Source organism: Xiphophorus maculatus, chromosome 16, assembly GCF_002775205.1.
Source record: "Xiphophorus maculatus strain JP 163 A chromosome 16, X_maculatus-5.0-male, whole genome shotgun sequence".
Lineage (NCBI taxonomy): Eukaryota > Metazoa > Chordata > Actinopteri > Cyprinodontiformes > Poeciliidae > Xiphophorus > Xiphophorus maculatus.
In genome coordinates, this window is record NC_036458.1 from 3,995,673 (window position 1) to 4,019,314 (window position 23,642).

At 37.3% G+C, this 23,642-nt stretch overlaps 1 protein-coding gene across 1 annotated transcript in view; it reads right to left on the minus strand.

Annotated features, from left to right (window-relative positions):
* syt3 (synaptotagmin 3) overlaps nt 1-23,642 on the minus strand; it is a 63,523-nt gene that overhangs the window by 11,659 nt on the left and 28,222 nt on the right. Inside the window, exons 5-9 of the mRNA XM_005810135.3 lie at nt 22,949-23,057; nt 21,575-21,751; nt 14,441-14,567; nt 5,339-5,557; nt 195-315 (exon numbers count right to left, since the gene is read on the minus strand). Of these exons, the coding sequence (XP_005810192.1) occupies nt 195-315; nt 5,339-5,557; nt 14,441-14,567; nt 21,575-21,751; nt 22,949-23,057 (753 nt within the window). The remainder of the gene's footprint in view (nt 1-194; nt 316-5,338; nt 5,558-14,440; nt 14,568-21,574; nt 21,752-22,948; nt 23,058-23,642) is intronic.

A 23,642-nucleotide genomic window follows, 5' to 3' on the forward strand; every position in this document is an offset into this window, starting at 1 on the left:
TGCTGTAGACTTAATGACTAGTGTCTAAATGAAATTGTAACGTATCATTGAATTAGATTATTAAAATCTGATGAGGCTCCAAATGCTTCTATATTACCACTTCATGGAGAAAGCTTTGTACAAAAGCAGGAGTTTTTAGAGGAAGCCGCTTCCTGTAAATGTGTTGATGACCTCATGATGTGCGATTTGTTCACCTGAGAAACCCGTCAGGTCCATGGCTTTGAGGTTGGTGGCCTTGATGACTGTAGCGGTGAGTCTGCCTGCGGTGGGCAGGTAACACAGCGAGAAATTAAGCTCCCCGAGATCAGCCTTCTCCTGCAGACAGACACACGAACAGGGATCAGAAAGCAGGCGGAGACGCTCTGGTCCGAGCAGATTCAGCTGGAAAAAACACCGACAGACACACAGATCTCAACCTGAACACAGATCAGCTGGATGGGATTCGGCTAACATGCTGTTGCTTGAGATGCAAGTTGATTGATCTAATTGATTGATTTTCATAAGCGGACATTTTCTGAAAAACCTGAGTTTTCACTTGTATCACGTACGGCTGGATAACAAATCGATAATAATATATATCCCCATATACACGTGATCAATAAAGTGGTAAATATAGGTAAATACAAATATATCCATAAGCAATATAACATTTACATAAAAATATGTACATAAGTGTGCCAGGTTTAAAGGACTAATGTCTCAGCCAGATCTAGAGAAACTTATTCATGCGTTCATCTTCAGTCGTATTGATTATTGCAACAGCGTCTTCACAGGTCTGTCCAACAAATCAATCAAACAGCTGCAGCTGATCCAGAATGCTGCTGCTGGCGTTCTGACTAAAACCAGGAAGATAGAGCACATAACACCAGTTTTAAAGTCCCTGCACTGGCTCCCTGTAGCTCAAAGAATAGACTTTAAAATACTGTTGTTAGTTTATAAATCACTGAACGGCTTAGCACCACAATACATTAAAGATCTGCTTTTATTGTATCAACCTTCCAGACCTCTCAGGTCTTCCGGTTCTGGTTCTGCTCTGCATCCCCAGAACCAGAACCAAACGAGGAGAATCAGCTTTCAGCATCTATGCACCACGAATTTGGAACAAACTTCCAGAAAACTGTAAAACAGCTGAAACACTGACTTCTTTTAAATCTCAACTGAAAACCCACCTGTTTAGAGTTGTATTTGAAATGTAATCAATTACAAATTTATTGATGTAACTTGACTTAATGCTTGATTCTATGTTGCATTGTGATTCTGTGTTTGTTATGATGTAAAGCACTTTGAAATGCCTTGCTGCTGAAATGTGCTATACAAATAAAATTTGATTGATTGATTGATTGATATTGAACTAAATATAAAATAAATACATATGTAAATTAATAAATAAAACAACAAGAATGCACATGGAAAAATATTAACATAAACAAATCTATAAATAAATTAGCAGTATAATACAGCTGAAAAAATATTCAATATTCAATTTATAGGATATTCACTGAACTTTGATCCAAATCCGTCCAGCATTCTGGGAAATTTAGACTTTAGCTGATCAACCTCTAACTGCTAGCTAAGCTACGTTGGTGGAATCTACTAACTCACTCATTCTTCGGTTACCTAGCAACAACTTGTTTCAAGTTCCGCCCAGGTTTGGTTACCTAGCAACAACCTGTTGAGCAGTTTCAGGTTTCCCCACTGAGGCTCACAACGTGGAATGGAAACAGGATCAAACAGGAAAGGTCACACCTCCAATTTGGCACTATTTTAGGTATTTAAAACAAAAAATAATCAATGATTATTGATATTGACTAATATGAGACAATTATGGTGAGATACCATTTCAGCCATATCATTCAGCCCTAGTAATATGAGGACCGACCGTCGTTCCATCACATAAAGATGCAGAATTTAAAAAACATTTATATTTTAACAGTTTTTTTTCAGCTGTGTTAAATACTGACTGCATAAACAAATAATTGTTTTTCTCACATTATTAAACTTATTCATATTAATAAAATATAAGAAAATAAATAATATTTTAATGTTATTTTTATATATCTTTTAAATAAAATAAAATAATTTTAATTAATTTTAAATAAATTTGAATAATTATGTGTATTATTTGTATAACATAACGGTGTATAACATAATTTTAAATAAATAAAACAAAAACCTATTAGGTTGCTAAATAGAAAATTAAAAGATGAAAATATGTGAAATACTTAATTCCTCACGAACAAAGATGTTCATACAGAACTACTGTTAGTGATAAAAAACAAAGATTTTATTGTATGACTGTATGATTAGTATTCGGGCTACATATTAAGAAAAGATTAAATAATGAGATTAAAGTTATAAAATTACAGGAATAACATCATAATATAAAGAGAATAAATTTGTATGAGACTAAAATCAAAATAAGAGAAATATAGTATTTAGAGAATAACATCAATATTTTGAAAATTAAGTCAAAATATTACCAGAAACAGTTGTAATATTCTCAGAATAAAGTTGTAATATGGGGACCATTTCTCTTTCCTGTTCTGAGATATGGCCGCCATCTTTGTTTCTGTATCAACTGGCTCTGCGTAACGATAACCAGGGATGCCATCTGCTGGTTGGAGGAAAAACTACAACACTAATATAAGGCATAAGCAGAAGTTATTAGTTAAACGATTAGAATTAATTTTAATCTAATAACTTATTAATTGACAATCAATTGTAAGATTTGTATTTTTTATCTTCCTTGCCTTTTTCCATCAAAATCACTGCTATTCAGGTCAGAGTCGCACTCATCAACACTTCCCCAAGTGAAGCACTGATGTGCACTGATGCTTTAAACTTATTTAATAAATTAGACCCTGGTGCCAACATTTTTAAAGCTCTGCTCCGTCTAATTTGCTAATAGCCTTCCATGAATATTTCATATAAATCAAGTTGGACATAAACCAACATGAAGTTTGGATTTGGCCTGCAGAGCCGTTCCAGTAATCTATACAGACTCTCTTAAGAAGATTTTTCACACGACCAGAGTTTGAATCCTGCAGGCAGACTGTTTTCCATACGGACCGCTCCTCTGAGAGCAGAACCCAGACTGGATTTACCGTCGAAATCTGAGCATGTCATCGTTCCGACTGGATCCAGAACCGCCCAGCTGAATCAGAGGAACAGGAAACAGTTCAGCACTTTGACCAGACGAGATCGGAGGTCCAGTTAAAGCCTCGGTGTCTTAATGCTGGGAGAGGAGAGGCAACTTGTTTGCCTTACATAAATATATCGAGTTTTAGTCTGTTGAACTATTGATGTCAGCTGGCTGCGAGCGAATCTAATATTTTGAAAATAACTTTCCTGAATGAGGATTTTAGAATAGAAATGCAAATTATGTGGATTTCTAACTCAAAGAAATCATATAAAACAAACAGCTGGATCAGTGTATTTACTGCGGCAGCTGCTGTTTATTAAAGTATTTAACTGGATTAATTAAACTACATTAAGTTGTTTATAAAGTTTAAATTATTTCAGTGCAGATTCAAAACGTATTTCATCTCCAGGCAACAAACCGTAATCCGATGGTGGATCCTCGCTTCTGCTGTAGCACTAAAACAGTTTCCGCAGTAAGTATTAATGCATATTAAGGTATATTTGGTTTCTGAAGGATTAAAATAGACACTTATTAGGATTTTTAGAGAGGATTTCAAGTATTTGCTGGTTAAACTATTCGCAGGTAGCTGTAAATAATCTAAATACGAGATAAACCACGGTGGAGCCGTACGTCATTTATATTATTTTAGGTTATTGGGACATCTCCTGCTGGTTTGACTCCAATGAAAGTCAGACTATTCACTTCAGGAAGCCAGCCATCATTAATGGCAGCGACTCGTTTCAGCGCCTCTAGAGGCAGAATGGAGAATTACAAAAACAAACAGTTGGGTATAAAAGTGTCTCTTCTTCAGGACTGAAAAATGTTTAATCAAATCAAAAAGTCTTAAAAAATGTAACTGATCAGACTTAATAAAGTCCTACTTTTCCCATTTGCTTGCTTTTGAAGGCTAAATAAATTTTAAAAACAGAATCTTTTAATAAAAAAAAAGTTTTAGCCTGTTAAAATAAATTTTTAAACAACATATTTTATTTAGCTGCCTTGTAGGTATTCATATATGTTATTTATTAAACTTGACAGAGATAAACAAACAGATACAGCCATACTGCTACAAGAAAATAGACTTACAACAACATTTCGCCTTCATGATGAAATTTCCACATCTCTGATTTTGCTTCAACAAATTATTTTGAGCAGCAGGAGGATGTGAGCAGATTATAAAACACAGCAAAGTTTTACAATTGTATAATTTTTTAGTTTTAATTTATTTAGCCACTGTTGGATTAAGAGACAAATAAGCAACAGTTTTATTTATAGAAGATGCTCATCATGTGATTTTAGCAGATTTTTATCTGTCATACTATTCAGGTTGATTCATTCATTCCTCACAGAAAACACAAACATAAAATGCTAGAAGCCACAAGAAGAGGGAATTCTGCATTAACTAGTTTCACCACTTTACAGTTGAGATTTACAAAATGAGCTAAATCAGACTTGAGCCTTCAGAGACATATAAAGACAATTACAAAGTCGGTCTTCTATCACCTGAAGAACATTTCCAGGACTAAAGCACTAATGTTTCAGCAATATCTAGAGAAACTCATTCATGCATTTATCTTTAGTTGCATTAATTAATGCAACAGAGTCTTCACAGGTAAGTCTAGAAAATCAATCCTTCAACTGCAGCTGATCCAGAATGCTGCTGCTGGCATTCTGACTAAATCCAGGAAGACAGAGCAGATCCGCACAGCTCTAAACTCCTTACTCTGCTCTCTGTTCAAATATAGCGTCTCTCCCTCAGCAAAGCCTTTTTCAGCTTTTTAAAAATTTTATAACTGAACTGAAACACACTGAATTCCACAGCACATCTACATGCTAGGTTTTCAAAGTCAAGCTAGCATAGCTACTTTCATCTCCCTCGCTATTTTTTTCTTAATTAAAACATTTCTTGACCTTTTATCTTGTTGTTGTAGCAGCGCTCACAATTGACAAGTAGCAAAGCACTGTTTCACTTTTTTTTACGTACATTTAAGATTTAGCTTGTTATATTGATAACTTAACAGCTAAAACCAATAGTAGTCTTCGTTAGCAAGCAGCTTTTTGCCCTCCAGCAGGGAGCTGGAGGACGGGACCTTCGCCCACGACGTCACGCTGCAACGTGTTCATAAAAATAAACTGACTAACCAACACAACCTTTGAATCACACGGACTCTGAGCGTTTCTCAGTTCGTATCTTACCGCCGTTCCCTCCACGATGTCCCTCCAGATGGGTTTGTCCCCGCTGCCCTCGCTGAAGTCCAGCAGGTTGTCCACCACCACTTGACCTATCAGGTCGTGTCTGGAGAAGCGGTCGAAGTCGTACACGGAGAAATGCAGCTTCCTGGAATGTAGCTCGTTCAGAGGCACGCCGAACTGGAACGTCTCGTTGAACACTGGGTTTAAGGTCTTTCTGTGGACCTGAGAGACACACGGGCAAATTTAGAAAACACTCACAGGAAATACAGACATTTAAATATGGTGTAACAGATGAGAGGAGCATGCTAATTTAATTGAAGTTTTAAAAGTCTCCTTTAGAGGAATATTATCTGCTACATACTGCTCACCAAGCACTATTCTGACAGGATGCAACAGCCATAAAACTCACTACTAACCGTTTATGAATCTGAAAAGACACAATTTAAAATCTGTATTTCTCCAGAGAAAATAATTATTCCTCAGTGGAAAACTTTCCCAGCAGTGGACGCCTCAGCAAAGTCATCCCAAAGATCAGACCGAGCGACATCTACAGGTTAATCAGCATCTTAAATGTTTTTGACTGGATATTTAGAAAAAGACCGAAATTTTTTTATTTTTTTTTCAAAGCACTGAAGGAGAAAGAGCAAAGTTGCAGCTTTAGGAAACTCAAAAAACTTGGAACAGTAAAGATTTCATACAAACTATCTGTTTAATTAAATGATGCCCTTTGAATACTTTTCACCTTCCTTCTTTGAAAACTTTCATGTTTTTTGACTCAATTTTGATGTGTTTATGTTGTTCTGTTTGCCTTAAAAATCACATTTGGCCAATTTAAACGGCATTTATTGGTCTAATTAGACCAGATTGTTGATAAAAGTGAGCATTTTTTATTGAAATCTTTAAAAAATGAGCAGCAAAAATAATAGGCTACATATAATAACTATTTAAATAAAACAGTTTAATTGCTTCAATACTTTTAACCACCTGCTATTAATAATTTTACTGCCCTCAGCAATTATGAAGTGGCCCCTCCTACTCTTATTCGTTAATAATTGCCTCTGGTCCAGACAAGTCCAGAATAGAGTCCAGACGAATGCCGGGTTCATGCTGAATAATTACACAGTAAGTTGAGAGCTGCATTGTATGGCATCAGCCCTTATTATTAAATAATCATTTTGACATTTGAGTCTCTGCATCGATTACTTTGTTTCAGTTTCAGGAGTGAGCCGAGGTTCCTCAGAGAGAAAAATCAGAGACTTTTTTAAGACGGTGCATCTAAAATCCTCAAAACAGATTTCAGATAATCATCACAGACTGTACTTTAATCTCTCCAGCTAAAACACAGTAAAAAAAAACATTTCCCTCGGATTTATGTCTTTGAAAACACGCTGAGTTTTCACTTCCACTGCTGTGATGATTGATTTAAATATCCAACAAGTGTTTGCTTTGTCCTTTTCTCTCGCCGTGCCTGTGGCGAAACACAAACCTCTCCTCTTATGTTATCCAAAACATTTTGGAAACATAAGCGGCATCAGTTTCTGTAAACCTGCTGAGATTCTGACTGAATCACAAGAGAATCAAAACGCCATCACTGGTGAAAGTTGGACGTTTCTCTACATTCAGTTGTCAAAAATTTGCATTAGTTTTAGTTTAGAGTTGCTTTTGTACCACAATAAATGGAACATTGACCAACACAAAATGTAACGTTTGTTACTGGTTTCTCAAACTGGTGACTTTTCTCTTAGAGTTTTGAACTGCATTTTTGCTTAAATGTGCCATCAAAATAAATTTGATTGATTGATAATAAAAAAAATAGTCCAATAAATAGGCCTCTCACAATAATAAATTTTGTTGAACAGCAAATTGTCCCAGAAATTTATAATATTGTTTTGAGACCATTTAAAAATAATATAAAAGAAATATACTACACCCAGATCAATAAACTTTCAATTCAAATTAACATTTAACATTGGAAAAAAAGAGAAGCAAGTTGAGACCAAAACACCAAACTTTGGTAGATATAAAGACACGAGAAAAAAACAACAATTATGGAAATGGAAAATATTGTGCAATTAATTTATTTATTGCCGTTACAGTTTGGAGGTATATATTATAATATTTTGTTGGAAAATGACTGTTTAAAGTGAAATTTTGTTACTAGTCTCTCAGAATATAATATCTTCAGTATTTTCATGGGTTAAAGTGGAATAAATGTGACAAAATGATGGAAAAAGATTTTCTAAGGAGCCTAAAAACCGCTTCATAAATTTAGACTCCATACCGACTCAGACGTCAAGTTCAGGGACCTTTTTATGTCAGAATAATTCATAAATACAACATAAGTGGCTTACCAGACAAGAAAAACAATTATTTGAAAATGTATGGGCCAAAGCACTGAAAATGAACAAGAAAAGCAGCCAAAGTTCAAAGAAAACATTAAAAGACCCCAGAGACCCTCAACTATTGATCAGAGATCATAAGAAAGTCTGGCTGCTTGGTTGGAAAGGAGATAAAGAAAAGACGGGTGACTCATGGATGAAAAGTGCGTTTAAATCTTAACCCATGGCCTGACCTTATTCCTGTGCCGGAAGGATAAAAATGAATTTCTTTATTCCGTTTTGGAGAGAGTGATCAAAACAAATCCACTGAATTGAAGAAAGAAGTTTTAAAGGGAGGGTTCTCATTTCTCTTTTTATATAACTGTGCTCAAAGCTTCTTCACCTTTTCCAGGTCAACTAAAAGCTCAAATGAGAAATAAGATTTCTGATTTCATTTGTCAAATTTTCCTGAGCCCCATCTGCCTTCAAACTCCACAATTTCAATCAATCAAGGTTTATTTTTACAGCACATTTCAGCAACAAGGAAGTTCTAAGTGCTTTACATCATAAAAACACAAAAACATGAAATATTTCCAAAATGTTGTCTAGTGTTTCATTAATTACGGTACAAAAGCAACTCTAAACAGGCGGGTTTTGAGTCTAGATTTAAAGAAACTCAGTGTTTTGGCTGTTTTGCAATTTTCCAGAAGTTTGTTCCAAATTTGTGGTGCATAGAAGCTGCTGCTATTCCTATAAATCATCAAAATCATCAAGTAAATCATCAAACTGGGATAGATTTGCTGGAAAAGCCTTTGGTATAAATCTTGTCGAGGAGTAAACAGGATTTACACTCACTGCCTAGCTTCGGTTGCTAGGTAACAGGCGGAGTTCCGCTGGGGTTGCTAGGTAACAGTTCTTTGCTGGGTGAGGCGCAGTGCCTTTGTGGTTTGTGACGTTACATTCGGAAGGTTTTTGAAACGTCACGTGATTTTCCAGACACCAAAATAAATTAAAACGAAGACTTTCCGCCAGAGCGCGTCTGTCAGTCCGGTTAATCAGCACCTGATGGTCGCTAAACGTGCGTCTGATGGCGACGCGGCGGCTTTTAGAAACACAAACCCCTCTGAACATCTTTTTGTGAGCCGGCGTCACAATCAGCCGGCAGGGTGTGTGATAAAAGAGGTCCAAACATGAAAGGTGTAAAATTTCAATGCTAATGAGGGTGTGATTGAAATTAAACAATCAGACACACTTCAAACAAAAAAATGGGAGCCACATTATGTAAATTACTGAAGCATTCATGCTTTTCAAAGGCTGAGGGATCTTTTGTTGCACGTGAGAGACAGCTGAACAAAAGGCGAAACCAAGAGGGAGCTTCTTCTAACGGCTACAGGTTCATCGGCGATGTTAGCTTCTGCTTTTCACTCTGTCCCACTTCTGCGACTGCTCCAGTGCTCTTCTGAAGTACTGCTGGTATTTACGGATATAACTTCACTACCATATATCACACGTGTAAGTAGTTATGTTGACTTTCTCCACAGAGGGTAGCTTAGACAGAGGGAGGTTGATTTTCTGGAGCAAAAGGAACATTTTCTGATACAGAACATCCTGAAATGTTCCCATATATTACCTCAAGCCGGGTGGGAATTATACGACAGCTAGAGAAGATCTGACTTAATGTTTTTCCAAATATAAAAACACTTCAGTAAACAGATTTCTTGTTTTAGTTTAAAGGTAACCAATTCTTGAAAGGGGTAGGATAAATATGTGGTTTATACAAAACATGTTCATAACATTTTTGTACAAAATCATTTTTAGATGATGAGATTTTAGTCTGCTCAGTTCTGCCTCTTGTCACTTTAAATCAAAATAAGCTGCGGCTGGCCACGCCCCCAACTCAACATTTACACTCATGTGAAAATGGCTGCAAACAGTTGCGCAATTATGTAACCATAGTTCCAAGTACAGTTGTGTTCGAAATAATAGCAGTGCCTTCAGAAAAATGAGTAAATGTCAAAATTCGTCAAAGAAATTGTACTTTAATGAACACAGATACATTGGGGACACAGTACATTCTATTCCAAAGCAAAACAATTGCGCAAAGTCATCAAAACTTAAATGATAATAATAATATTTCAAATAAAGTAAGAAATGGCATGTTCAAAAGAATAGCAGTGTTGCCATCTTTCCTTGGAAACTCAAAAATGTACTGTACAAACAAAGAAATTCTTGATAAGTGAACCTAGCTGAGTATCCTAAACTAATATTTTGTTGCAAAACCACGGTTTCCGATGACTGCTACACATCTGTGGTGCATGGAGTCAACCAACTTCTGGCATCGTTCCACAGGTATTGCAGCCCAGGATAATTGCACTGTATTCCACAATTCCTCAGCGTTTCTTGGTTTTGCCTCATGCACTGCACTTTTTATGTCAGCCCACAAGTTTTCGATGGGATTAAGGTCCGGGGATTGTGCTGGCCACTCCATCAGTTGAATCTTGTTCATCTGGAACCATGCTTTTGCTCGCTTGCTGGTGTGTTTGGGGTCATTATCCTGTTGAAAGGTCCACCTCAAAGGCATTTCCTCCTCAGCATATGGCAGCATGACCTCTTCCAGGATCCTGATGTACTGGAACTGATCCATGATCCCTTGTATGCGGTGAATCGGACCAACACCATAGTATGAAAAACATCCCCATATCATGATGCTTGCACCACCATGCTTAATGGTCTTCAGTGAGTACTGTGGCTTGAATTCTGTGTTTGCAGGGCGTCTGACATACTGCCTGTGACCCTTAGACCCAAAAAGAACAATCTTGCTTTCATCTGTCCACAAGATATTATGCCATTTCTTTTCAGGCCAGTCAATGTGCTCTTTGGCAAATTGTAAACGCTTCTGCACATGTCTTTTTCTCAGCAGTGGGACTTTGCGGGGGCTTCTTGCTGGAAGGTTAACCTCAGTAAGACGTCTTCTGATTGTCACAGTACTCACTGTCAACTGAAGGTCTTGCTTGATCCTCTTGGATCCCATCATTGGCTGAGTCTTCGCCAGTTTGGCTATTCTTCTGTCCATTCGAGGGGTTGTCTTTCTTTTTCTTCCTCGTTTTTCAGTTTTTTGCTCCCATTTCAGGGCATTTGAGATCATTTTAGCTGAACAGCCAATGATTTTCTGCACCTCTTTGTATGTTTTCCCTTCTTTAATCAATTTTTTTATTAGGAAACGCTCATCTTCAGAACAGTGTCTGGAACGACCCATTTTCATTGTTTTTTCAGGAGAAATGCACAGCCAGCATGCCAGTTGTCTTGATCCTTAAATACGGATCACCTGTTAACACCCTTTTTTCCCAGAATACCCTCCCTAATTGATGCCCTCTCTAATTGGACTCACCACTGCTGTTTTTTTGAACACACCCTTTTCAGTTAATCATTCAATTTCACAGAATCCACAGTATGCATGGCTGTCCTGTTGGGTTTGTTGGTTTTCTATACCTTTATTTTACCCCCCAGAAACTTATCTGGGGTATAGAGTTTGAAATGTTAATAAAACCAGTGATTTTCTTGCTGCTGTTGAGGCACTGCTATTATTTCGAACACAACTGTAGTTTCTCAATGGTAAGTCAACAACAAGACCCTTGTCTTTTCCAGCAGCCATTGTACACCAAACGTCCTGGAGCTCTACTTGGGTTGCTAGGTAACAGGCAGAGTTCCGATGGGGTTGCTAGGTAACGGGGGCAGCGGCTTTGGATTTGTGACATTACATTTGGGAAGTTTTTGAAACTCATCATTTTCCAGACAAAAAATATGAACTTATTACCAAAACAATATCTGTTGGGTTTTTTTAAAGCACTTAGAATCGAGACCCAAAAATGTGCAAAATGTGAATTCTGCATAATAGATGTATTTAATGTCTGCCTTCTGTACGGATTACAACGAACAAACTATTCTGGTGCAAGGCAGCAGAAGCTGACTAAAAGCGCATTGCACTGACACGAGTCCCCAGATCCAGTCCTCCAGAGATCCTGGAGTTATAGAAGCATCCCTTCTTCAACACACCTAATCAGGAAGTCATTCAGCTCTGCAAAGGCCTGGTAACAAGCTATTCATTTGATTCAGTGGTGCTGGAGAAGGGGTGCTTCAGAAAGCTGCAGGATGGCAGCTCTGGAGCACCCCACACTTACTGGAAATGGGTCCTATTCAGCTTCACAGTCCCTTCCTGGTGATTGGCACATAGGAAACAGAAAAGTCTGACATTTTTCCAATCAGTAAACACATCTTACCTTTAAATCCACTCTAATCTTCAGGGTTGATGTTGTTACACAAGGAACAAGACTCAAAGTTAGTTAACTACTTTTAGTATCAATGAGGTTCTAAAAATTCAAAAGTAAAAAAAAATCTGTGGAGCCATGTTAGTCATTCATTGGATGAGCTGGAGAAAGATGGACTTCGGTGAGTCTGCAACCTACGAGCAATGGAGTCAGGTTGGTATAACTGACGACTGAAGACAGTTTTCTGATGCCATTTATAGTAGAAGAAGAACTGAACAGAAATATAGCATCAGATCTGTGGCTTAAAGCTGCTGGAAGAACGAACCATCCATCCATTTTCTAACACCCTTGTCCCTTAGTGGGGTCGGGAGGTGATGGTGTCTATTTCCAGCTAACATTGCGGGCGAGAGGCGGGGTCACCCTGGACAGGTCACCAGCCTGTCGCAGGGCAACAAACAAACAACCATGCACACTCACACACACACCTAGGGAGAATTTAGAGAGACCAATTAACCCGACAGTCATGTTTTTGGACTGTGGGAGGAAGCCGGAGAACCCAGAGAGAACCCACCATGCACAGAGTTATTTTGAGTCTCAATTGCTTCTTAAAATGACCAAAGTGCTTAAAAAAACACCCGCCCATTAATGTTTTTTGGCGTCTGGAAAATGAGCTGGTTCAAAAACACCCAAAATGTAACATCACATATCAGCAGCCACTGCCCGTTGCCTAGCAACCTCAGCAGAGCTCTGCCCCATAATCTAGCAACCCAAGCTGAGCACCAGTAGGTTTGGTCAGCTGATTTTACTGCTGTACAATGGCTGCTGGAACAGACAAGTGTTTTGTTGTCGACTTACCATCTAGAAACCACTTGGTGCATTCTTGTTGGTTGTGCAGGAGGCTCTACTTATGTTTTTCAAAGATCTATGGTTGTATAATTGCACGTCTTTTTGCAGCCATTTCCACATGCAAGTGTAAACGTTGAGTTGTGGGGCATGGCCAGCAGAAGATTAGTTGGATTTTAAGTGACAAGACGCCATAAAACAGAATGATTTTGTGCGAAATATGTAGTGAACATGTTTTGTGTAGACCATAAGCCGGTCCTAACCCGTTCAAGGAAGCTTAATTGGCCACCTATGGCATCCAATAGGCCCAAACAACCTCTCAGTTGTTTCCACTCTGGACACACCACAAGGAAAAAATGAGTTTCTTTGACAACCTTTATTAAACCTTGAATCTTTATGAAATGCTGCATTGGAAAGTATTGTTATTTTTTTTATTAATCTGTTGTGTTTATATTATAGTTGCAAAGGAAAAGCACCTCTGGCCATTTGCTCCAAGCTAAAAGTCATGAAGGTTACCATTCAGTCTTTGACAGTTTCCACAATGCAATTAAGAACTTCAAAGTAAATTCATTTAACATTCGCTTTTCTGCACCAGCAACAGAAAGCAGTTTTTTACCGTAGCACAACACAACCTTTATATTAAATATAAACCAAAACCACAAATGAAGGGAATATAACCATCCAAGCCATATTTTTTACCTCTTTTAGCAGGACTACTCGTCTTAGTTAGACTTTCTGTTCCCTCTATCTTTATGTCTACAGTGTATTTTTTATCCAGACTGATGGGACAGCTGTCATCTTATTTACTTTTTAATGATATCTCAGAGGCACTGACACATCACATTTCAGAGTTTTTATTAATTCACTTTGGTTCAGATCTGCCAGTAGCTTTTGACACAGACATACTGCTTTCAAATAGCTCCAGTTTTACGTCGTTACTTGTGCTGTTATCACAATAAGGCATCCAGCAGGGCTCAATTCTAGGCCCTGTGTTTTCTTTTTTGTGCCTGCTACCTCTTAGGTTAATTTCTAGTAAGTATAATATTCATTGACATTGTTTCGCAGACAATCTCAAAATGGAAAATGACTTTATCACCTTGTAAAAAACTAAAAAAGTCATCAATGGAAACAAATTTTTTGAGTTTAAATGAAATATAGCAGATTATTATCCTCATTAAAACTGATTTTCTCAACTGTGTTAATAATTTATTTTGGCCCAGTAACATCATCATGTTGTCCTTTTGTTGGAAATAGAATAAAAAAGGAAAGGCTTACCTTCCTCAAAATGTTTTTGGCCAAATGCTGTTAAAAGTCGTCCAGATTTTATCAACCTCGCCAAAAACAGCCCAAACTGGCAACTCTGTGTCTGAAGAGCAAGACGTTACGCGGAGAGGGTCACTATAAATCAATTTCATCTTGATCTGCTTTCCCTCACACAGCTCACACCAGACTGAAGAGTCTTCAAACCCCAGGAAAATGTGCCAGTTATCTGCAGTTATCATCGGAAGCACATTATCCAGCATAAATTGTGCCTCAGACTTGATTAGATGGGATTACATTAGTGAAACTGTGTAATTCTCCATGGGTTGTTAGAACAGAATGAAACTGGTGGAAAAGTGTTTTCTTTTCAGCGGAATAACAGCCAATTCCCGACGAGGATGGAGGCGAGCGGGACGCACCTTTGTCTGGAATTTCTTCTTTCTGTCTGGCAGTAGGTAGATCTTCACGTACGGGTCGGAGAAGCCGTTGGCGTCCTTCGCTGGCAGGTCCAGAGCTTTCAGTATCTTCACCACCAACTGCTCCGTGCTGAGACGAGAGAAAAACAGAACCGAATTATCCTTAAAGTAAGACATGAAGTCAGGGCTTGCACAACAAACACGCCGAGACTCAGACAGGATTAGCCCACACACAAACACCGAAACACCTGTGCTGAACTCGTGCACAACAAATTGGAGTGGGAGTGTTGAGAGTCTCTGGAGAAGAAGAAAAGGAGCAAGAATAGCCGGTGTGTGTTTGTGTGCGCCATCTCCAGAGCTGAATCATGGTTGCACCGTCAGCAGAGCTAAATGTGAGCTCAGTGAGCGCAGATGTACAGAGAGTTACACAGAGCGGAGCTCGTTTATTATCTTTAACACCCTGGGATGAGCCTTACGGACGCACCGATCCACTTTATCCACTTCTGATACCGATTAGTATCGACTGACACGATCCGATACAGAAAACAATTCTGAACTGACTGAAAACGCTTCTTTTTTAAATAAAACACAGACGTAAATGCACTGAATTACAAATTTATCTAATAACTCTGCACCAAAAGGTCCTTAACAGAAAAACTTTACAGAATTGGAACCAGGTGAAGATAAGTCTATGGTAGTCCTGCGGACATATTTACAGACAGGGTTTTTTTTTTATCTCAAATTCAAAATACAGCTCTGGAAAAAAATGAACATACCTTTGCAAAATGATCAGTTCTTTGATTTTACTCTTCATAGGTATATGTTTGAGCAAAATAAACATCGTTCTTTTATTTTATGAACTACTGACATGTCTCCAAAATTAGTATTAATTTGCAGAAAATGAGAAAAGGATTTGGTGCTTTCAAACTTCAAACAATGCAAAGAAAGTCAGTTCATCTTCATTTAGAAACAACACAAATGTTTTAACTCAGGAAGAGTTCAGGAATCAGTATTTGGTGGAAGAACCAGGAGGTTTTCAACGCGGTTCAGTGCAGTGGGTTCTTCATTTTTTCCAGAGCTATATATTAATTTTTGTACAGTTTTGACTTTACTGCTCGGAATATGCTGTTCTTTCAGCTGGTCATCTTTTTCTGAGTCCGTATGCTCCAGTTAACGATTAATCGATTAACCTAATAATCGATTAATCGTTTCAGCCCTAATCTAAAGTAGACTTTCTTTACGGATGGCTGAAATAATAAGACTCAGAATGTGTTAAGCTGGACTCTGGTATCCCCGGGGAGGAAAACTGATAGTGGAAAAAGCCACTCAGAAACCTTCAGGCGGTGGATCACGATGTTATGCCCTGTAGCTATTCCTACTTTTCCACACAAAAACATGTTGAAAGGTTGCACACATTTGTTAGAAATTGGACAATCGGCAGCCTTTGTATAAAAATAGCCCCTTTCTGCACAAACGCACAAATAAACAACCAAGCAGGACTGAAAATATCTCTGTCACGCAAACAAACATAAGATATCCGCGCGCAGGCCGGCACTAATATCTACACATACGAACGCTTCGCCGTCTCACAGGCCGTTTATTATGCATTTAATTACCAGATGAAGATGAGGACAGCTCGGAGGCTTTTAATCAGACCTCGTTAGGCTGCGTCTCCATGTGTTAACGAGGCTGTCAGCACTTCATTTGCTGCCGTATAGGAGGCCGGCGTGAGCTGGAGGCTGAGGGCGGATCAGCGGGGCAAACGGCAGACAGTGACCCCGCAGCAGCTGCAACGTCCACAGGATGCATGTTGACATCAGAGCCGTGGCAAATCTGGACAAATGTTTACCCCCGACTCAGATCCAGCCGCATAAACATGCCTCCGCCGCAGTCGGGTCAAATCAAGATGATGCTGCACCATGTTGCACTTCAGGATAAATGTTTACATTTTCTAATTAATTAACCAGATAAATAATAACTGGAAAGAAAAAGAAACTAATGCAATAAAGTGTCTTTATTAGCAGGGTTTATGCACTTATTCCAGAGGAAAATTCAAAGATATTTTAGGTAAATAATGAGATAAAAACAAAGACTACTTCAATTAACTTTAATATAATGTAATTTATTACTGTTTTTAACAGTGTTTTTGATTGTATTCTACATTCTACAGCAGGGACAAACTAAAATATAACACAACTTTATGTTTTGAAACATTTCTCACACCCGGTACACCTGACTGATCCGAGAACAAAACGCTAATTTAAAAATATATATAACATTGTTTATCATATAAAATATAAATCTAAGTTTACTTTATTTCAGTTACACAAACCAATAAGTAATTTAGCCATTAGGAATAATAAATATTCATTACATCAGTGGTGTTTTTTAAAAGTTTTTTTCTCCTGAGGCCAAAACTGACTAATTTTATTTACTTGCTGCCACAAAATTCATAAAACTAAAAATGCTGCTTGATAATAAGCAAAATCAAAATCCTGACAAATTTAAATTACCTCCGGGCCACAAAATTCAATAAACTAACTATGTTAAAATTAGTTAATTGTGATTTTCTTTTTTTTTTTTTAGTTTTAATGCTTGATAATAAACAACATTTACATAAAATATAGATATCCTTAGAGATCCAAAACATAAAAAGGCTCCAGACTGTTGCCTTATTAAAAGAAAAACAAATCATATCCTAATTTTGGAGTGATCAGTCGGTCAAATTTTTAGTATTCTCGATTTGTGGTCAGGGGCCAAACAAAATCATTTCATGGGCCAAAAATGGCCCCCGGACCACAGTGTGGACACAGTAAAACAATCCGAACAAATCGTGTCAGGGCCGGGCAATAAATCAATGACAATATCAATCATGATAGACACATGATCAATATAAATATTTATTCTCCAGTAGAGTGTTTAATAATTTCACTGAACGCTGATCCAAAACCGCAAAGCATTCTGGGAGATGTAGGCAGAGGAAAGACCTTAGCTGCTCAACCTCTCACGGCCAGCTAAGCTAAGTTGGAGGAATCAACTCTCTCACTCTTTGGTTACCTAGCAACTCTCTCCCTCACTCTTTGGTTACCTAGCAACAGCCTGTTATTTTACACAGCAGCAGGTCCAGGTTTCACCTTATAACTGCTTAAAAATAAAATAATAACTGTGTGGAGTTAAAGGAGAAAACGGCGATAACAGTTTGAGATATTAAAACAAAAATCTAATCAATAATTATCGACTTATATGAAACATTTATATCAGTTTTTCAGTTCTAGTAAACGAGCTTCATCCTCAAATTAAATACAGAAAGAATATATTTTCTTTCTATCACTTAATCTTAACATCTGTATTTGAATTGTTTATACCACAATTTTAAAAAAATATCTAAAAATGTTCTCGCTACATTTTCTGGTATTTAGAAACAATTTGTTCATTCTAACACTAAAACAAGACTTTTTATATTAGGCACATTAAAATATCTTGTTTTAATGATAATGTTTTCCAAATTTAGACTTTCAATCAAACACTAGATAGCATTTATTACAAAATATCAAACCTTGGAAACATAAAATTTAAATTAAATAATTTTAAAGGATTTTAAGAACCTGTATTGGAGAATAATTCAGGATTTCCTGACGTTCCCTCGGTCCCAGAGCGAATACACCTATCGCAGCTCAAACAGGGCTTCACCACCTTATTCCTGGCAGACAGCACAGAAAACTTGCAGTTATTCCCACTGTGGAAACGTGTCAGCTTTTAATGGGGTCGTCAATAGAAATGCGTTTCCCAGAGGACCTGAGCAGGTCTGACATTGTTGTTTCTGGCTGTTAGCGGGTCTCACACATTAACGCACCAATCCCATCGCAAGGTGAGTCAGTGAGTGTTTGCAGCAACGCCAACCTTTGTTTTTTACTCCATAACTACAGAGACACAGACATTATCTGCTGACTTAAATGAGACGCAGGAATGGCTTTTGTTTTGCCTTTTTCTCCATTAGGCTAATTCTTTGTCTTTGTCTTTTGACATTAGCGGTTATGATATATACCGCTATATATAATATATATAGGGTTGCTGCTCAAACTGGCTCACATATATAATTCATGAATGAAACGGTCGCACCCTTTCTTTTCTCTGACCATCAGCATTGCCATGCTTTGCAATCTTTCAACGCGTCAGGGCAGGAAGGGATGCAGAGCTGCCCCCCGCAGACCCAACATGCCCTTCAGAGCCCACCGGCACCAGCAGGGCCAAAAATCGGGATCATTATTTAGCAGCTCAAACCGATAAAGATCAGTGGACAATAATACCGATAATACTGCATCCCAAAAATAAAGAATGTGATTGTTCAGCATAAATATGTCACATGCTGATGGGATAATTCTTATGGTCATTAGGTTAGCATTAGCTTCATTGTAGATAGAAAAAAATAGAGTTAATTTCCACCCAGTAATTCTGAAATTTTGAAACTCATCTCAGAAATCTTCTAGAAAAAATATGAAAATTTCTGAGCTTCAAAAGTCAGTTTGCAAAGTTGACATTTTTTTTTTCAAACTCATATTTCTTTTTTTATCGAAAATTTCTGAGATTAATCTCAAAATTTCTGATTCTTTTTCTAGAGACTTTTGAGCTGCAAAAGTGGAGAATTTGCAAAAAACAACAACAAAAGAACCTTGGAAATTGAGATTGCTCTGAGACAATTTCTAGAAGAAACTTAAATTTCTGACCTCAAAAAGTCAAAAACTTGCAAGAAAAAAACCTGTAATTTTGAGATTTATCTTGGAAATTTCTGACCTCCAAACTGAAGATTTCCTGAACAAAAATGTTTGAGATTAATCCCCAAAATCTTCTGAAAGAAAAAAAGAAATTTCTGAGCTCCAAAAGTGAAAAAATTGGAAGAAAAAATCTCAGAATTCTTTGTTTTTTTCTCTTTTAGAAAAAACGTAGAAATTTCTGAGCTCCAAGTGGAAGATATGGAAAAAAGCAACACTCAGAAATTTCTAGATCAATGTCAGAAATTTTCTGGAAAAAATAATTTCAGAGCCCCAAAAGTTGAGGATTTGCAAGAAAAAGACCTATAACTTAACTTTTCAGCAGGAAATAGGAGCTTGTTTTAGGTAAAGAATTTCTTAATATCATAACAAAAATGTATTCGTTTTATTGATTGATTATTGAAGTAATAAGACATTTTTCCCATAAGAGAAGTAATCTGCCAAAGGAATTAGTTACTTAGTTTTCAGGTTAATCTAAATTAACTAAATTTAATTCTGAGATCTAAAAGAATTTGCAAAAAAAAAAATGCAGAAATTCTTAGATTAGGCTCAAAATTTCTGAATTTCTTCTAACAAATATTCTACTTTTCAAACTCAGAACTTTGAAAAGTTTTTTGTAGAAAATTTCTGAGCTTAATCTCAAAATTTTGCCAATGAAGTGACTAACTCCATAGGCAAACTACTTCACTTATGGTCTTGTTATGAGTTAAGTAATCTATCAATAAAACTAATGCCTTTACTCATAATATTAATAAATTATTAACCTGGAACAAGCTCCTTTTCTGCTGAAAAGTTAATCATAAGTCAGTTTTGTCTTATTTCATGTGTACTAAGATGTTAGCACTAAAAACTAGACCAAAATTACTTTGGAGGGTTGTGTTTTGCAGTGCAGAACGGTTCCCTAACGCTGCAGAAACGATCTTCTCCTTCAGGTGCGTTTAGGGATTCAGTCCTGCTGTTCTGCGCTCACATATCCATCATGGCCGCCGTGTCAGAGACTCCTTTGATCTCTGCTTGGTGTAACAGCGGAGGTCAAACTTCTTCTCCCAAACTGCTTCAGTCATTTCACACATGACACCAATGCGAGAGGAAGGAACCTCGGGCCGGAGGAAGAGCCGGCGTCGGTCTGAATACGTTTCAAGACTCTCACTGTGTCTTTTCGGATTATGTTTTCATGGTTTCTCCATTAACACGAGACCCTCTTTAAACCACTTCTGCTCCTTCACACATAACCCAATCAAGCAAGTCGGTGAAAGCTTTCACAGCGCTGCAGGGCATCGCAGAATCAAAGGGAGCGGCTGGTGTTATGTGTGTCGGACTTTCAGCATTGTCTTAAAAACAGCGATGGCAGACGAGCCGCGGTTCGCACTGTGAAATCCAAGCCGTTTTCAAGCATTTTCAAGGTAATCTTTCAAACTTTTCCAGCACCACACTCACTTATTATCACTGTTATTAATAATAATAATAATAATATTCAACATTCTGTAGCAGGGGTAAGGTTAAGTAAAATATAACAAAAATGTATGCTTTGAAAACTCTCACCGTCAGCAACAAACTGGTTCGAGAACAAAACACTAATTTACCAAAATATCCCCCAATTTCAACAATGTTGTTTAATGTATAAAATATGAGACGATCAATAAGTTATTGATCCATTAGGAATAATAAATATCCATTACATTAAACCTTCCTGCTCAAATTAAATACTTAAACATAATATGCAATGAAAGTTACAAATAAATCTCTAAACAAATGTTCTCGGTAAGTTCTGTAGCACTTAAAACTTAGCAATAAATACTTTTAAAAAAAACCCTTAGTAAGTAGAAAAAATTTAGGTAATTCTAACTATCCATAATCAGGAAAAGTTGAGTTTGATTTAACATCACACAGTGAGGAAGTCACTGTATTTTCTGTATGAAGTCAGAAATCAGATTTTATACATGAGTCTCACTTTAATCTTAAAGTGAGAAAAAAAATCAAAGTTCTGAGCAAAAAAAAAAAAAAAATCCAAACTCTGACTTCTGATCTCAGATAATTGAAGTCCGTTTTGAATTCTGAAAATGTGAGTGTCTTTATTCAGCGTATGAAAATATCTGATTAAAAGCCTAAATTTGGAAAACGTTATTTAAATTGGAAACCAAAACTCAGATCGCACTTTATTGCAAAACTATACAGTTTAAATATCAAACACTTTCAATGACTTTACCGAGAAATGAAGCCTTAAAAACAACATTAGCAAAAGCTGGTCAAGTTGTTCCAATTAAAGCTAAATTGACCAGTGCTTCCTATTCTGCATTTTTCCAGTTAAATTTATTAAATCAGAGTAAGTCTTCCTGTCAGAGGGTGCAGCCAGCCGTGCTTTGCTTACTTGAAGGCGTATCGCAGCAGGAAGCAGATCTTGCCGCAGGTGTCGCCCTGCTTGCCTTCGCCCTGATCGCCTTTGGGCCTGTAAAGCTCCGGCTTGATCTGCCCGATGCAGGTGACCTGCTCCTTATCCTCGCCGTGGAAATCAGGGCTGGAGAGCTGGTGAGTCATGGGCTTGGGTCTGAAATCACACAAGGAGTCAGAAATATGAGGAAAACGCATGAAAAATAGAAACTAGGAGCTTTGCAGCCTGGTGAATCTGCAGGTTATTTTCTGGTGAATCTGCAGGTTATTTTCTGGTGAATCTGCAGGTTATTTTCTGGTGAATCTGCAGGTTATTTTCTGGTGAATCTGCAGGTTATTTTCTGGTGAATCTGCAGGTTATTTTCTGGTGAATCTCCAGGTTATTTTCTGGTGAATCTGCAGGTTATTTTCTGGTGAATCTGCAGGTTATTTTCTCCTTTACCTGCTGACTGAACGAAGCATAAATGAAGAATCAGTTATGAGCTTAAATAATTTCTCATCTGTTGTTGAATGTCTTCATGTTCATTTGATGTTGTTGACAGTATTTTTTTGCATGAAATTTTCACTTTTTTCTCAGAAATCATATTTTTCTGATATTTTTGATTTCTCAGAATTATGACTTTTTTCCACAAACTTATGACTTCTTCTTAGAATTCATATTTTTTAAAAGTAATTTAATAAAAGTTAATATTTAGACTTTTTTTGCATGAAATATTCACTTTTTTTCTCCTCCAGATTCTGACTTTTAATTTTCCGAGATTAAAAGTCAGAATAGATTTTTTTTCCAGTGATCCCTATTTTCTTCCATACCAGCGGGCCACTTAAAAAGAACTTAAATATTTTCTTATCAATCAAATCAACGTTTTTAAATCACATACTGTCAAATTACATAATTATTAAATTTTAAGAAGTACTCACCAAACATAGAGACAGCTATTTTTAATCCTTGAAAAGTTTTTTAATGAGCTTTATCAATACATATTTGGGGACAACGTGTCCTTTGAGGACATCATGATCTTGTTTATTATAGAGAAATGTTTCTTTCTCTTCAAACAGTATGCTTCTAATCATCTCTGTTTGACCTCCTGCCTGGATTTCACCAAACTTTTTCTGCGCATAAACTCCCCGAAAAAGCTCCAATAATCAATAATATCAGGTTGTTTTTGGATGCAGCTTTGCAAACTCAAGCAGATTCTTTCAGCGTTGCAGAATCTGACCTGAGGCTGAACTTCGTGAGACAGCTGGCGGTTTGTGTTCAGACACATTTTTTGCACCAGTTGACATTCAATTATATTGATTTTAAACAATTAGCATGCATTAAGTTCAGTGGTGAGGAATCCGACTGCTGACTGACCGCGGGGTGACCTGCTGCTGGGAATGGGCGTTGGGCAGCTCTTTGTTGGGATGGGCCCCGCCCTCTGAGTTGGGGACATCCGGCGACGTTTGACTCAGCTTCAAAGTCCCTAGAGAAGCAAAAACAAACCCGTCTGTCTTAGTTAACGCTGCCGACAGTCCGAGGTGGGCAGAGCACCCGGGAATTACACTAAAGTAAGAGCAGCACACATTTTTACTCAAGTAAAAGTAAAAAAGTAGCTGTCCAATAAATTACTCAAGAGTAAAAAAGTATTTGGCAGAAATCTACTCAAGGACTGAGAAACTCAGGGGTGTCCAAAGTTTTTGCCACGTGGTTAAAATTGGAGAATCAAAAGTAGTTTTGGACCAAAAACAACCCAACGTAAAATGAAGAAGATAATAAATTAGCCTGTTGTTTACTGCAGAACCAGCAGCACATTAAGGCCGTTTTAGACGGGAATGCGGAGAACATCTCCACCAAAATGTTTGTGAATAATCTCAGAAATTTTCTAGAAAACTTGGACATTTTATAGAAAAATTTTCAACATATGAAATTCAGAAATTTAAAAAAAAAAAATTGTAGAATATTCCTGATATCAATCTAAAAATGTGAAAATGTGGAAAAACAAGCTTTCCTTGTTTTTTCTAGAAAATTTCAGATTAGTCTCAGAATTGTTTGCAGATATTTACAAATT